Consider the following 16826-nt stretch of genomic DNA (forward strand, 5'->3'; position numbering starts at 1 on the left):
ATTCACTACCATAAAAAGTAGTTGAGACCAAAACATTGTATGCTTTCAAGAAGGAGTTAGATATAGCTCTTGGGGTGAAAGGGAGCAAAGGGTATGGGGAGAAAGCAGGGGCAGGCTATGGAGTGGATGATCAGCCATGATCCTAATGAATGGTGGAGCAGGCTTGAAGGGCCGAATGGCCTTCTCCTGTTTCTATGTATCAGCATAATGAACATTCCCTGAACTGCTTCCAAAGCAAGTACAACCGTTCTCAAGTAAGGGAACCATAGTGAGGGTGGACATGATGAGTTCCCAATGGGAGATGGTGGGAGCAGGGTGGTTGGAGGTGGGAGATTATGTGATGAAAGCTCCCAAAAAATATCCAACCACAGACTCTGCCCCATTTCCAACTTACTGGCTGACACAGTGCCATCAATAGGCACTGCAGTAGAATAGAGCTCATTGGGTCTATTGTTTCACTCCTTTCTGTGTTTGAATCGTTTTATAGAAAGAATACAACATCAAAGGTGAAATTAGACACTTATTTCACCAATATATTCATCGCTTTTGTTCTCCTTGGGCGCAAGAACTTGGAGGGAATCCATGCGAGGTGAAACTCTTCAATTCCACAGCATGTTTTAATGGGTACTCTACCATTGAGAAAATAATACACTTTTACATTTCATACAAATAGCAACATTGATAGATCTTAATTAATGAAACCTCCGGCACAAATACAATTTGCGTTTCCATCACGCAGAGAGATAAATGAATCTATGCACACCTTCAAGCACTGTTAGAAATTGATTGCTCAGGTTTTTAATTAAATTTCCTCACTTGAGCTTTCACTCCAGCCTTTCATTGAGTGAGTTCCCTCCTCAGAATCGCATCAGAGTGAAGGAGAAGGAGAAAATCAGGGTAAGAACTGCAAAGGAGAGAAATCAACAGACAATATCCCACACAATCAGCACCCCACGTAATCATTATGCTCTGCACATCAGGCATATTACAGCCACATACACCATAACATACCACACACCAAATATACAGTGGGGATGGTATACCATGACATAATACTCCACATAGCTAACATAACACATGCATAATGTATGGCGTCAATAATAGGCTAAACTTGCAATACACCACATCCAATATACAATATGCATAATTCATTTACATAATGTACTGTACACATAATATACCACCTGCAAAATAGGCCCCACTCCCATTACAACGCACATATCATTACGTAGGATTTACTGCACAGGCCATTTGGCCTAACTGCTCCATATAGGCAGTTCTGCTCCCTATGAACTTCCTCACACTCTACTTCATCTCACCGCTGTCTGGGTAAATTCTACCAAATTCCCGATTGGATTTGACCCTGGTTTTCGTCTCCCTCACCTCTACATGGAAACACATCTACATCTATCTGATCAAACCGCTTTGTAATTTTAAAGATTTCTATCAGGTCACCCTTCAGCCTACTCTTTTCTAGAGAAAAGAGCCCTCATCCATTCAGTCATTGACCAATGGGCCACATATCACTCCTAATATACCACACTCATAATATATAACTGTCAAATATACCACTCCCAAATACACCACACCCATAATATATCATTCCTAATTTTGTCATACCCATTGTATGTCAACTCTAATATACCATACCCATTATATATCATTCTCCCAAAATACTATGAATATATCATCCCCATCCATTATATATCATACACTATATAAGAACCCCATGCCCATTATAGAGAACACAGTGAGAGATTTTCTTGGAGAAAAGGAGATCAGGAGCCACAAAGGATGATATGGATTATTTAGATAAACTTGGAGACTGGGAAGATACAGGCTCACACATCTTTGTATCATCCCTATGCTGAACAGTTATGATCAGGTCATTGTGGATGAGCTGGACAGGCTGTGATTTATTGTGTCTCACACCGATTTTGTTCGAGTCTGATCGTATTTGGACATTGAGTCTCCAAAGTATTTTTTTCCTTTGTGGGTCCTGGGGTTTTCTCTCTGGGTTGTTTTTGCCTCTCCTGAGGGGCCAGATGGGAGTGGGGTGTAGGAGGTGTCCAGTCCAATGCTCCAGCCATCATGGGGTAGGGGGGACAGTCTCGGTGAGCCAGTCTTTCCCTGCCTGTTAGTTTTCTAAGGTGGTGTTCATGGTGTCTTCTTGACTGCATCAATTCTGTGGGACCCATGTAGCCTGCGCAATATGTACAGCCCTGGTTACCAGACAGAGCATCGGGGTAACCTCAGGAGAGCTGCACCCTGACTGGTTGGTTTATACCCTGTCCAATTTTACTCTGTATGAAAGTTATTGGAGTGTAAAGCTAGTCAGGTCAAAATCAGGCTTTAAGAAGCACTAAATCTCCTAGCTATTCCCAATAACAAGAAGATTAAACAAACCCTCTGTATGCTACATTGTGTTAACCCTTGTTACAATCATGATAAACTCAATGGTGAACAATACATCATCAAATGTTCCAGTGATAAATGATATAGAAGAAATCCAGTTTACATTTTGATCCTAGTATATATTCTGATTGCTGTCCCCCATATTCAATAAGATATTGAAATGAAAAAATCCGATTGGTTGGTGGGTATGTTGAGCTAGTCCACGTTATGCTGAGGAGCGTAAAGGAGCAGATTCGATGCTGGCATTCTGTTTCCTCTTCTTTCGCTGCTTTCCATTAATGGACAGGTGCACTAAGATAATGATCAGGAAAATACCTGCACATGGGTAAGGGAGAAGGACAGTGAGGAATTAATCTTCAACATAGCAAAGAAAGGAGGGACTTGCATTTCTATAGCACCTTTCACAGCCTCTGGACATCCCAAAGTATTTTACACCCATTGAAGTACTTTTGCAGTGTAGTCACCGTTGTACAGTTGGAAACATAGCAGCCAAGTAGTACAAGGCAAGATCCCAGAAACAGAAAACTGAGGTAACCTATTTTTTAATGATGTTTGGTTGAAGGACAAATATTGATTAGGAAATCAAGGAGAACTCCCTTGCTGTTCTTCAAATAGTGTCATGGGATCTTTCCTGCCCACCCGAGAGGCCAGACAGTTCCTTGTTTTAACATCTCACTTGAAAGACAGCACCTCTGACAGAGCAACATTCCCTCAGTTTTGACACCGATAGTGTCAGCCTAGATTAGGGGTTGAGTGTCTGGAATGAGGCTTCAACCCATTAACATATGGACTCAGAGGGTGAGAGAGTGGTCCCATTGTGCTACAGCTGACAGATTTTGATCTGAACTCTCTCTCTCTCTGTCAGTCTGTCTATCTCTCTCTCTCTGTCAGTCTGTCTATCTCTCTCTCTCTCTCTCTCTCTCTCTGTCAGTCTATCTATCTCTCTCTTTCTCTCTCTCTCTCTCTCTACTGCACTACCCCCCACCTCCACCCCCTCCAACCTCCCGGTCAGGAGATAGGTCAGTGTTACTTCTTTAGGTCCTTCTCTGTTCAAACGTTCCTCCCAGATCCAACCCAATGGGCTGCCACACTCAATCCCTGTGGGAATTCCCTAAACTTTTCTATTGCAATAGGTTCTTAGTCTTGTAATCAGGAGAACAGAAGAACCAGGAGCAGGTGTAGACTATTTGGCCCTTTGAACCTGCTCCATCATTCAACAACATCATGACCGATCTTCTATCTTAATTCTGTCTTCCTGCCCTATCCACATATTCCTTAATTCTCTGTGTGTCCAAAAATCTATCAATCCTGTCTTGAATATGTTCAATGATTGGACATCCACAAACCACCTGAGTCGAGAATCCCAAAGGTTAACAATCCTCTGAATGAAGAAATTCCTCTTTAGTTCTTAGTTCTGACTCCTTACTCTGAGACTCTGACTCTGCGTCCTGGATTCCCCAGGCAGGGAAAGATTAGCTCAGCGTTTACCCTTAACAATTTTATATTTTTCCGTGAGATCACCTCTTGAGTGATGCATCAATATGATCTGAGCCACTTACCTATCACTCCAAATGTGCCAGCAATCGTGGCCACAGTCATCAAGATAGTGGGTTTACCCGGAATAGGCCCAACTTCTATCCTGCAATCTCCACTGGAACCGCAAGTGCAAACATTGACTGCAAGAGGAATGGGAGAATGTGAAATAAAAAGATAAATTCCTGAAAATACTCAGCAGGTCAGGCAGCATCTGCGGAGACAAAAACAGAGTTAACAGTTCAGGTTGATGACCTTTTGTCAGAGTTGGAAGAAGTTTGAGATGTACCAGGTTTTCAGCAATTGCAGAGGCTGGGGAAGAGGGGAGGGGAGAAAAGAATAAAAGGGAACATCTAATGATAAGGTCGGGGGGGGTGGTGGCAGGAGAGATTAACTGATAAAACACATAATGGTTCACAGTAAAAGGGAATGGTAATGGGACAAGTAAAGAAATAAAAAGGTGAGTTCAGAGGAGATATAAATGGGAATAATAAAATAATTGCTGGTACTTGCTAATTGGATGATATAGGAGCATTGGTTATGATCTGAAATTGTTGAACTCAGTGTTGAGTCTGGATGGTTGTAAAGTGCCTAATTGAAAGATGAAGTGCTGGTCCTCAAGCTTCCTTGGAACAATGCAGCAGGCCGAGGACAGAGAGGTCAGAGTGGAAGAATTAAAATGATAGGGACCGGAAGTTATGTTTGCGGATTAAATGGAGATGTTCAGAAAATCAGTCCCTCACTCTGCATTCATTCTCCTCAGTGTAGAGGAGACCACATTGTGATCAGCCAGTACAGTAAATCACTGTTTCACCTGGAAGTTTTGTCTGGGGTCCTGGGGGATGGGAATGGAGAAGGTGAAGGAGCAGGCGTTATACGAAAAAAATAAAAGCCTTCTTTCTCCTTCACAGCTGACGGTTGCTGATTAAAATTGACTCTAATTGCAAGGAGACTCCTGCTCGCAGAGTGATCTGCATTTTTAATTACATAGCATTACATCCACAGGACATCACTGCAGGAGTTCCTCAGGGTAATGTCCTCGGCCCTACCATCTTCAGCTACTTCATCAATGGTCTTTCTTCCATCATAAGATCAGAAGTGGGGATGTTCGCTGATGATTGCACAATGTTCAGCACCATTTGTAACTGCTCAGAAACTGCTCAGTCTGTGCCCATATGCAGCAAGACCTGGCCAATATCCAGGCTTAGGCAAATAAGTGGCAAGTAACATTTACGCAACACAAGTGCCAGGCAATGACCATCTTCAACAAGAGAGAATCTAACCATTGCCCCTTGACATTCAATGGCATTACCATCACTGAATTCCCCTCTATCAACAAGCTGGACGCTACCACAGACAAGAAACTAAATTGGGCCCAGCCATATTGCCAGTTGGCTGCAATATTCTCAGATTGTTTAAAAATTCATTTATGGGATGTGGGCTTCACTGGCTGGGCCAGCATTTATTGCCCATCCCCAGTTACCCTTGAGAAGGTGGTGGTGAGCTGCCTTCTTGAACCGCTGCAGTCCATGTGGTGTAGGTACACCCACAGTGCTGTTAGGGAGGGAGTTCCTGGATTTTGATCCAGTGACAGTGCAGGAACGGTGATATATTTCCAAGTCAGGATGGTGAGTGACTTGGAGGGGAACTTCCAGGCGATGGTGTTCCCATCTATCTACTGCCCTTGTCCTTCTAGCTGGTAGTGGTCATGGGTTTGGAAGGTGCTGTCTAAGGAGCCTTGATGAATTCCTGCAGTGCATCTTGTAGATGGTGCACACTGCTGCCAGTGTTGGTGGTGGAGGGAGTGAATGAGGGAGTGGATGTGGTGCTAATCAAGTGGACTGCTTTGTCCTGGAAGGTGGTTTCACAGATCCTGCGGTGAGTAACTCACCTCCTGAGTCCCCAAAGCCTGTCCACCATCTACAGGGCATAAATCCAGATTGTGATAGAATACTCTCCACTCACCTGGATCCACTTGTCTGCAGCCCCAACAACACTCAAAGATGCTCAACACAATCCAGGACAAAGCAACCTGCTTGATCAGCACCCCAACCACACTTAAAATATTCACTCCTCCAGCCATCGACGCACAGTGGCAGCAGTGTGTACTATCAGCAAGATGCACTGCAGCAACTTACCCAACTTCCTTTAGCAGAACCTCCCAAACCTGCAACCTCTATCACCTCCAAGAACAAGGGCAATAGATGCATGGGAACACCACCACCTGGAAGTTCCCCTCTGTAGTAACTGTAGCTTTAAGGAATGTAGTGACTTCACCTTTAATACAAAGATTAAAGATTAAGGTCACGTGACAGCGTGAATGAATGAGCCCTAAGTGCGGGCAACCTCAGGGGGAACGTTTGTGTCTAGCTCTGGATCTTGATGGAAGCATGTAACTGCTGCTGAAGCCCTGTAAATAAGGTTCACTGTTTCTTACGAAAAGCCTGTCTGGCAAATAAAGTCCATAACACCCTCCAAGCCACTCACCATCCTGACTTGGAAATATATTGGCCATTCCTCCACTGTCACAGGAGTCAAAATCCTGGAACTCCCTCCCTAACAGCACTGTGGGTGTACCACAGGGGCTGCAGCGGTTCAAGAAGGCAGCTCACCACCACCTTCTCAAGGGGAACTAGGGATGGGCAATAAATGCTGGCCTAGCCAGCGATGCCCACACCCTGTGAACGAATAAAAGACAGAATGTACAGCATAGAAACAGGCCATTCTGCCTAACTGGTCTGTGCTGATGTTCATGCTCCACACAAGCCCCCCCTCCCATCCTCTTTCATCTCACCATATTGACATGTCCTTCTATTCCTGACTCACTCGTGTACTTATCTAGCTTCCCTGCATAATAAATAATAAATATTTTTGCTAGATAATAAATGCATCTAAACTTGTCTTTTGAGATCGAGTGGAGAGCTTTCAATAATAAATGAGTCAATCTGACGTGCAGGATTTTTTCATGTTTTATTGAGAGCCTTTTCTTTAAAGGCCATCCTTCAATTTACGCAAAGGAGCGACTTTATTATTCACATAGCCCCCAACTTTTAAACAGCGAGAGTACTAATGAAAGTGTGACCATGTACTAACAGGCAGTCCAGGGCTTAAAGACAGCAGGGTGACCCCTTTCAGAAATATTTGCAGCGCACTCAAGAAGAAAACTAACCAAACGCCATCATTAGTAATTCGGATTTCTTCCTTCATAAAATTAGATGGAATTCACAATACGGAAACAAGCCATTCATTGAAACTGGTCCATGTTCAGTGTTCATGCTGTGTTCAAGCCTCCCATCCTTCCTTAACTTAACACTGTCAGTATTATCTTCCATTCCCTTCTCCCACATCCATGTGTTTATCCAGCTTTCCCCTAAATGCATTGATACCCATTCATGTCAATCACTCCATTTGCTCGCGAGTTTCACATTCTCACCACACACTGGGGAAAGACGTTTCCGAATTCCTTATTTGACTTTTTGGTGACTTTCTTATATTGACATCCTCCAAGTGCAAACACTCTGAGCTGGGTTTAACGGAGGCACCTGGGGTCTCGGCCACTGGCTGGAGAGCCACCTAATATCAGCACGTAACAGGACAGTGGGGGGCTTTCCCCAGGATCAAGGACCCCAGGGGTGGAAGTCCCTCCTGCTGGAGAGCTGCCGGCCAATCAGAGGCAGTGCCACCAGGGAGCGATGGCTGCTGCCAAGATGACACCTACCCGAGGCCTGGTATCATCATTGGATCCCAGGTCACAGCTAAGTGATGGTGTGGTGGGGGTCTTGGGGTAGGGAGGTCACAAGACAGAGAGTGGGAGGGTGGGTCGAAGGCAAGGGCAGGGGGGTAGCTCTCAGTGGACCTCTTTCCTGATGCCGGGTCCCTCGATCAGGCACTGAGTGCCCTTGAATGTGGGAATCCCATCCCAGACCAGGAGCCCACAAGCAACCCCACACAGATTTGCTTGTCACGCCCATCGTGGCGAGCTGCCCCCCCACCACCAACTCCCCCCACCGCTCAATTAATACTAGCAGCAGCACAATGGCGCCCTTAATTGGGCACTAATGGCCCACTTAAGGGTTACAAATGGCAGTGGGAAGGTGGGTAGGCCGTTCGCAGATTTAATCGAGGTGTGGGTGGGAAGGTGGTCCCCACTCATCGCCCTCCCACCTGATTTGATGTCCCTCGCCAACAATCTCGCCGCAGGAAAGGGCATCACATTTCAGCCTCTGTGTCTACTCCTTCAGAATGTTTCAGAATTTTGTCCCATTTCATCTTGTACCCACAACACAAAACAATTTCTATTAAATAAACTTCCCATTAAATATAAAAAGGCCAACGTGCATGTAATAAATAGAATAGTAATAATAGCGCAAATGCACTGGAGATTACATTGGAGTCCCACGACATTCTCATGGCTTCCCTGAGCAGTAGTAAAGGTTACAGAGTCAAACCCTTACATTCAGGCTAAAATTAACTAAATGTTTATTTGCAAGTTGCAGAATTACACAGAAGCCAGTAAGCCAGCAAGAAACTTAAAAGTATTTAAAACAACAAAGATGAAATCAGTCTACAATGGATTAAAATATTCTGTTTTCACATTTTCTATTCACTGGAACACTTAGTAACTGAATGAAGTAATTAATTAATTTAGAAGCATAACAGTTATTAATATGTACATATGTAGCAGCAAGTGATTCTACACCCAGTTGTCACAATGTTTACCCCCCTTGTTTTACCTGGTAAAATATCGCTGTGCCGCTGGCTGGGTTCCTCTTTCACACTGAGAACAATTGGAATCCGGTATAATCCTGGATCCACCCAGCTCAGTGCAATAGCCAGAGAGGCATGTGTGTCTGAAAGAGATAGACAGTTAGACAGTATAGTGTGCACAAAATCTGTAAACATAGTGATCTGAGACATAGCAGGCAGATTGCCTAACAGCAGAATACTATCAAAAAAAGGAAAGGATAACTTGCATTTCACAGCTTCAGGATCTCTCAAAGCACTTTACAGCAAGTGCTTTTGAAGTGAAGTCACTCTTGTAACGTAGGAAACCTGGCAGCCAATTTACGCACAGAAAGCTCCCACAAACAGCAGTGTGATAAATGACTAGATTATCTTTTATTGTGATGTTGATTGAGGGATAAATATTGGCCAGGGCACAGGTGAGATCATCCCAGATCTTCTTCAAAATAGTACCATGGGATCCACTCACCTGAGCAGGCAGCTGGGGCCCCGGTTTAACATCTCATCTAAAAGACACACCTCTGACAGTGCAGCACTCCCTCAGTACTGCACCAGATTGTCAGTTTAGATTGTGTGCTCAACTCTCTGGAGTGAGCCTGGAACCCACAGCCTTCTGACTCAGCGGTGAGAGTCCATTGAGCCATGGCTAACGTTGAGCTCGATGAAGATGAGAATTATCCCTTGGATGTCTATCACTGCCTGCACTTCCCACCATCATACCATTAATTTGATCGATCTTCCAGTTCCTTTTTTCCATTGGTTTGCCATCAACGGAGAAGCTGAGGGGCTGCCTGTTTCCTCTCCCATGGCGGTACAAGGCAGTGATGGTGATTGACTGCCCATCTCTCCGCGGTGTGCACAGGAAATCTCCGGAATATTCCAGAAGTGGGGCGGGCAGTTGTTCCTGGAGGTCTTCAATGTGAATCACCAAGCGTGCAGTAACGAATAAGGAGGCATCAACTATAAAATGTATAAAGAGATTGGAGTTACCATCATTGAACATATCGGTATTTAACTCTTTGCTGAGCACGTTATGTCCTGTTGTCCCATCACCCCACCCCCTGTGCTTTGTTGAACCACAGTAGCTCCTGGCCCAGAAGTACTTCGAAATTTCAGATTCTCAAACCTCTGCCCCTCTGCGGACTCCTTTGGCTGAATTTTCCCGGCTCGGTGGAGAAGGGCTTGGAGGCAGGGGAGCTGGAAAACTAGGGGGAAACCACATTGGGATGGCTGCCTAATGCATTCCCACCTACAAGTGGTTTTCCCTGGGCTGGAATAGGAACTGGGTTAGCTACATGTTCCAAGGAGGTGAATACCCAATTAGGGCAATTAAAGTCCCACTCATGGGCCACTTTAAGCTATCGGAGTGCTCCCCACCATCCCCATTCCTCACCCCACCCCACCTCCCACACAACCCAGCTGTGTGTGGAGGCCACCAGTTCAATCGAGGTAGCCCCTGGCAGCAGGTCAGTCCCAAGGGACAAGGGCATCAAAGGGTATAGGGGATAGGCAGGAAAGTGAAGTTGAGGTTACAATCAGGTCAGCCAGGATCTTGTTGAATGGTGGAGCAGGCTCAAGGGGCCGAATGGCCTACTCCTGCCTTTATTTCTTGGGTTCTTTTGTAATTGGCCGGCTCTTTCAAAGAGCTAGCACAGGCACGATGGACCGAAATGCCTCTTTGTGTCCTGCATGACTATGACTCTGAATCCATTTCTCTCTCTACAGATGCTACCTGACCTGTTGAACGTCCGCTTCTAATTGGGATTTCCAGAATCCGCAGTATTTTGCTTTGGTTTTAATGAGATTTTTGTTTCACTCGAAATATGGAATCTCCACAAACAAATCTGCAGTCCCATGAGAAAGTTAAGGGGAATGAGGAAACTCTGACAGGTACATGTTGAGTCAGGTTGCTTGGATACTTTGACTGTGTTTGGGAATCTGCTGTCAGTCACTCTGTGATTCTGACTGTAGCCAGAATCGGACACAGTAACCTGGCTGAGTTGGTAGCTGTCTTAATCGTGCTGTCAAGTTGAGTGGAGCCAGGATAAATATTACTCTCTGAGCTGCAGACAAAACGTTCCTGAACCGTCACATCATTGTGAGTGCAACACAAGAGGGTTTCCATGGAGACGCAAGGCAGCCAATTTATAGCCATTCATGTTACTGAAATCTTCCAAGTGAGCTATTTCTAAGAGACCCATCGCTCACCAAAGTGAAGGATGTTGATGAGGTAAGTGGACACGATTTGCAATTCAGACATCAAATGCTGTTAAACTATACAGAAGGTCAGACAACCTTTCACCCTTCCCAGTAGCTAATGATTTGATTGTAAATATTTCTTGAACGTGTCATCCAAGGTCCCCCCCCCCAACAATGTGAAACGTTGGTCTGTCTCTGCTCTCATCCAAGGCCAACTGTGTTGTTCCAGCATGTGCGGTTTGGGTTTTAGAAAGTGATAGTTTAGGGGCTTGAAATATTTCCTCATCCTGGGAATTCCTCAGGATTAAATTGGAAGCTTCTACTCTCTCAGTACTGCACTGCAGTGTCAGCCTAGACTGGTTGCTCGAGTCCCTGCAGTGGGACACTTAAACCCAGAATAGGGTTGTCAACACTCCAGGATTACCCTGGAGGCTGTGAGGAAGTGGTGATTCATCCCCAGGATGAACGAGGAGGAACTAAACAATAGCAGTGTTAATAAAAATTGCACTTTCTTTCAGTTTCTTTGTAGAAAGGTGTTTGTCATTTTCTTAAAATATTTAACTTGGGGAATTAAGGCTATTGAGACACACTGAAAAGATATCCAATCAGATAAGCAAGAGTCCATTTGCTTTGCGATTGGCTGTGGGAAGGTGAGTGCCATAAAGATGTCTTGTCAAGTGACCAGTGGCAGGAGAGTGAGGACGAGTTGATGTCATGTAATGAAACCGTCACAGAGTTATACAGCGCAAAAACAGGCCCTTCGGCCCATCGTATCGGTGCTGGCCACCAAGTACCTATCTATTCTAATCCCATTTTCCAGCACTTGGCACATAGCCCTGTATGCTATGGCATTGCAAGTGCTCATCTAAATACTTGCTAAATGTTGCGAGGCTTCCTGCCTCTACCACCCCCTCAGGCAGTGAGTTAAAAGCGAAGATGTCATGAAGACATCCAACCAGAATTGGTGACCACCGCTCCCAACCCCCAACTCATGACCTTCTGACTCGGTGGTAAGAGTGCTACGCGCTGAACCGCAGCTGCCTGCAGTATGTGGGGATATACTGGTATTTTCACTGGACTAGTATTCCAGAGATCCAGGGTAATACTCTGAGGAACCAGGTTCGAATCCCCCCATGGCAGATGGTGAAATTTGAATCCAATAATTTGGAGTTAAAAATCTGATGATGACCATGAAACCATTGCCAATTATCGTAAAAACCCATCTGGTTCACTAATGTCCTTTAGGGAAGGGAATCTGCCAACATGTGACCCCAGACCCACAGCAATGTGGTTGACTCTTAAATGCCCACTGAACAAGGGCAATTATGGATGGGTAATAAATGCTGGCCTAGCCAGAGATGCCCAGGTCCCAAGAACAAATAAAAAAAGAGACAGTCACCTGATTGTATCGAGCACACTTGTCCCTAAAGATCCTGTGAGCCATCTGCTTCAGTGTGGGTATGTAGCTATCGCTAGAGGCAGTGCCATCATAATGGCAACGCATTGCAGAACAACACATGCGCTAACACAAATCACAGCCTTGCTTCAAACATGGACAAAAGAGCTGAACTTCCGAGGTGAGGTAAGAGTGACTGCCCTCGACATCAAGGCAGCATTTGACCGAGTGTGGCATCAAGGAGCCCTAGCAAAACTGGAGTCAATGGGAATCAGGGGGAAAACTCTCCGCTGGTTGGAGTCATACCCAGCACAAAGGAAGATGGTTGTGGTTGTTGGAGGTCAGTCATCTCAGCTCCAGGACATCACTGCAGGAGTTCCTCAGGGTAGTGTCCTAGGTCCAACCATCTTCAGCTGCTTCATCAATGACCTTCCCTCCATCATAAGGTCAGAAGTGGGGATGTTAGCTGATGTTTGCACCATGTTCAGCACCATTCATGACTCCTCAGATACTGAAGCAGTCCATGACCAAATGCAGCAAGAGCTGGACAGTATCCAGGCTTGGGCTGACAAGTGGCAAGTAATATTCACACCACACACGTGCCAGGCAATGACCAACTATAACAAGAGAGAATCTAGTCATCGCCCCTTGATGTTCAGTGGCATTACCATCACTGAATCCCCCACTATCAACATCCTGGGGATTACCATTGACCAGAACCTGAACTGGACTAGCCATATAAATACTGTGCTACAAGAGCAGGTCAGAGAACAGGAATCATGCAACAAGTAACTCACCTCCTGACTCCCCAAAGCCTGTCCACCATCTACAAGGCACAAGTCAGGAGTGTGATGGAACACTCTCCACTTGCCTGGATGAGTGTAGTTCCCACAACACTTAAGAAGCTTGACACCATCCAGGACAAAGCAGCCTGTTTGATTGGCACCAAATCCACAAACATTCACTGCCCCCACCACTGACACACAGTAGCGGCAGCGTGTACCATCTTCAAGATGCACTGCTGGAATTCACCAAGGCTCTGTAGACATCACCTTCCAAACCCATGCCCACTACCATCTAGAAGGAAAAGGGCAGCAGATAGATGGGAACACCACCATCTGGAAGTTTCCCTCCAAGTCACTCACCATCCTGACTTGGAAATATATCAGCTGTTCCTTCACTGTCGCTGGGTCAAAATCCTGGAACTCCCTCCCTAACAGCACTGTGGGTGCACCTACACCACATGGACTGCAGCGGTTCAAGAAGGCAGCTCACCACCACCTGCTCAAGGGCAGTTAAGGATGGGCAATAAACGCTGTCTCAGCCAATGAAGCCCACACCCCATGAATGAATAATAAAGAAATTTCACCTGTTTGCTCTGAAGTAGAGAGAACTCCCCTATATCATTGGGTCACACAGCCCATGGTGCCTGACTGACTCTTTGAAAGAGCTAGCTCATTAGTCTCAGTCCCCCAGCTCTTTCCCCAGAGCCCTGCAAATTTATCCCTTCAAGTATTTATCCAATTCCCTTTTGAAAGTTGCTATTGAATCGTCCTTTCAGACAGGCGTTTCAGATCACAACAACTTGCTGTGCAAAAAATCCTCATCTCCCTTTCTGCTTCTTTTGCCAATGATTTTAAATCTGTGTCCTCTGGTTAATGACCTGCCTGCCTGACAGTGCAATTTCTCCTCATTTATGCTATCAAAGTCCTTCATGATTTTGAACACCTCTATTAAATCTCCCTTTAAACCTTTCTCTGCTCTGTTGGAGAACAGCCCCAGCTTGGAAAGTCACGCCATTTTATTTCAGGCCCTTCTCTATAACTTGTTTATCTAACACAGAACTAACAGCACAGAATCAGGCCACATTACCTCATCTCACACTATCAGCATATCCTTCTGTTCCTTTCTCCTTTGTGTGTTTATCCAGCTTCCCCTTAAATGTTTCTACAGTATTCACCTCAACCACTCCCTGTGGTAGTGAGTTCCACATCCTCACCACTCTCTGGGTAAAGGCATCTCTCCTGAATTCCCTGGTGGATTTATTATATAGATGTTATGTTTATTTTTGCATTACGTCACCTCTCAGCTCCTTCCCTCGATAGAAAAAGCGCTCAGACTTTCCTAATAGTTATTTATGACTTTTCAATTCTGGAAACATCCCTCATAAATCTGTCTTCTTGCACTTTCTCCAGTGCATCTATAACCTTTATGCTAACATGGAGATCAAAACTGTGCACAGTGCTTCAAGAGGAGGAAGTACACATCTCACAGGAGTTGTATTGTCAACCCTGTTTGAACCTATTTGTTGAGGTTTCATCACATGACATCCTGGCGCTAACCCATCCTGCCCCCACAGTCTTTCCATTGGTCGATCGCATGTCAGTCATCATGGTACCTGCCATCCCACGGCCAATTGGAAAGCGGATGGACTCTTCATTACTTAAATGCATCTCCACTATTCTTCCGATTCTACTGACAGCCAAGAATCAGCCAATCAAACAGCCCTTTCTCCCCAAATTTCTGCCATTTTTATAACGAATATACACGAAGCATTCAAAGGCTCAGAAAATAAATACAGAATATTTTATCTAATACCCTCCATTGTTTTCTCCTGTTTGTTTTGCTCCCAGCAGTTTGTCCTGGAGATTAATCTTTAATTCCTGGAGACTCCAGGGCATTCCTGCAAGACCACCCATTCGATCAGGCTCAGCAATGAGCAAATATGAGGACGTCAGAGGAGGAACTACCCCCCAACAGGATAGTGTGTCACAAAGCCTCAGCCCACGGGCTCTCTCTCCCCCCCTCTCTCCGCAGCGGTAGCTGTCAAAAGCTGGTGAACACTCAGAGCAGACAAGCTCCAATCCTCAGAGGCAAACTATTCTCCCGAAGAATTGGCAGCTCTTTGGGCTTGGACACTGTTTGAGCAGCAGGAACGTGGACCATCAGCTGCCTGAACAGACTGTGCTTGCTTCGAGTGCCTGGGGGACGCTGTCTAGTGATCAGACAAACATCTTCAGATAAACTGAGAGAGGAAGGAGTACCTGTTCACTGTCTCTGGGTTTCTCTGATCCACGTTGAGCTTAAAGGGACAAAACATCGGTTCACTGCAGCAATATTTTCCTCCTCACTTTACAATGGTTTAACAATCATTGCTCCCCAACCTTGGCTGGAATTGAATGCCCTCCCTTGAGGAGAATTTGGTGGCACAAGGTGTTCCATTGGGTGGGAGGGTGGCATGAGGGTCCCCACCACCTTCTCACCTCCTCTCCGATTATGTACAGGGTGGGAAGGCTCGTGGACAGCCTTCCTGCCAGTTGAGACCCTTAAGTGGCCAATTAATACCCACTTAAGGGCCTCATCCAGCCACTGCTGGTATTCACCACTGGCGGGTGGGGGACTTGTCATGCAGGAAGTCAGAAAGGTTAAACCCTGTTGGGGCTGCTAGGCAGTTCCGGTGGGGGAGGTTGGGGGGGGGGGGGTGGGGGTGGTGGGGGGGTGGGGGGGTGGGTGAGGGGGGGGGGGGGGGGGTGGTGGTGAGGGGGTGGGGGGGGGATGAGGGCAGGAACGGGGGGTGGGGGGGGAGGGAGGCAGTTGGGGGGGGGCGGGGAGGGGTTGGGTGGGTGGGGGAGGGAGGTAGGTGGCGGGGGGTGGGGGGGGGCGGGGGTCCCCTCATTCAAAGATAGTGCCTAAACGAGGAACCCAGCATTGGAAAGGTGGGGACCGCTGAGAGCCACCTTCTACCCTTGCTATAGACCACCTCCCCCCTTCTCCCACAACCCCCACCCCTTGACCCCCATCCTGTCACCATTCACTTGTAACCTGGGTCCCTCAGCGATTTTGGGCCTCATTACCCGCAGGGTCCTGGAACCCTGGAAATGTCCACCTCTGCCCAGCCTGGGCCCTCCTGAAAGGAAGCGAGGCAGGGTTCTCGCCAGCTGTCCGGGCAGTGGGTGATACCCGCTGTCACCTCCATTAAGTACCAGCCCCTCGCTCAGGCTGACTCACCTCTTCAGCCCGGATCAAACTTCCTGCTTTATTTTTTTTTACACTGACATTGCACTTACTGATGATCCATCTCTGAATTCATCAAGTCAAATGATCTGACAAAAGCAAAGGACAAGAGAGAGGAGGAGAGGCAGAGGTAATCAGGAGACTGAGCAAACAACAGAGACAAGAGGAGAGATTAGAAAGAGAGTCTAAATAGACAAAGTAAGATGTAGAGAGGCAATGACAAAAAAGAAGTAAAATGAGAGAAATGGACGGTTAGAAAGACAGCGAGAAAAGAAGAGCACAAAACAGAGGGTAAAATTAACAAGAAAAATGATATATCACCATTTCATGTTTAGTATTTTCTTGTTAAAATTCGGAGAGAAGAATTTCATTTGAGTATTGCTGAAAAGAGACAAGTTGTCGAAGCTTTTCGTCTTGCACTCATCAGGACAATTCGCAAGAATACCAAATGGAAAGGGAACAACAATTTATACTTCATGAGAAGAGAGCGCTGATTGGTTGGCAAGTGGACTCTGGTAGAGGTGTT

General features: G+C 46.0%; 1 protein-coding gene across 2 annotated transcripts in view; it reads right to left on the bottom strand.

The window, feature by feature from the left end:
• Window positions 1-598: 598 nt before the first annotated feature.
• The window catches only part of LOC121280577 (cadherin-16-like), a 63298-nt gene continuing 47070 nt past the window's right edge, over window positions 599-16826 (bottom strand). For both annotated transcript variants that reach the window (XM_041192728.1, XM_041192727.1), the window contains 4 exons: window positions 9412-9651; window positions 8682-8798; window positions 3975-4091; window positions 599-2730 (listed from right to left, as the gene is read on the bottom strand). In XM_041192728.1, coding sequence (XP_041048662.1) covers window positions 2621-2730; window positions 3975-4091; window positions 8682-8798; window positions 9412-9651 — 584 coding nt within the window. In that variant the 3' untranslated portion in view covers window positions 599-2620. The remainder of the gene's footprint in view (window positions 2731-3974; window positions 4092-8681; window positions 8799-9411; window positions 9652-16826) is intronic.

This window comes from Carcharodon carcharias, chromosome 7 (assembly GCF_017639515.1).
Source record: "Carcharodon carcharias isolate sCarCar2 chromosome 7, sCarCar2.pri, whole genome shotgun sequence".
NCBI lineage: Eukaryota > Metazoa > Chordata > Chondrichthyes > Lamniformes > Lamnidae > Carcharodon > Carcharodon carcharias.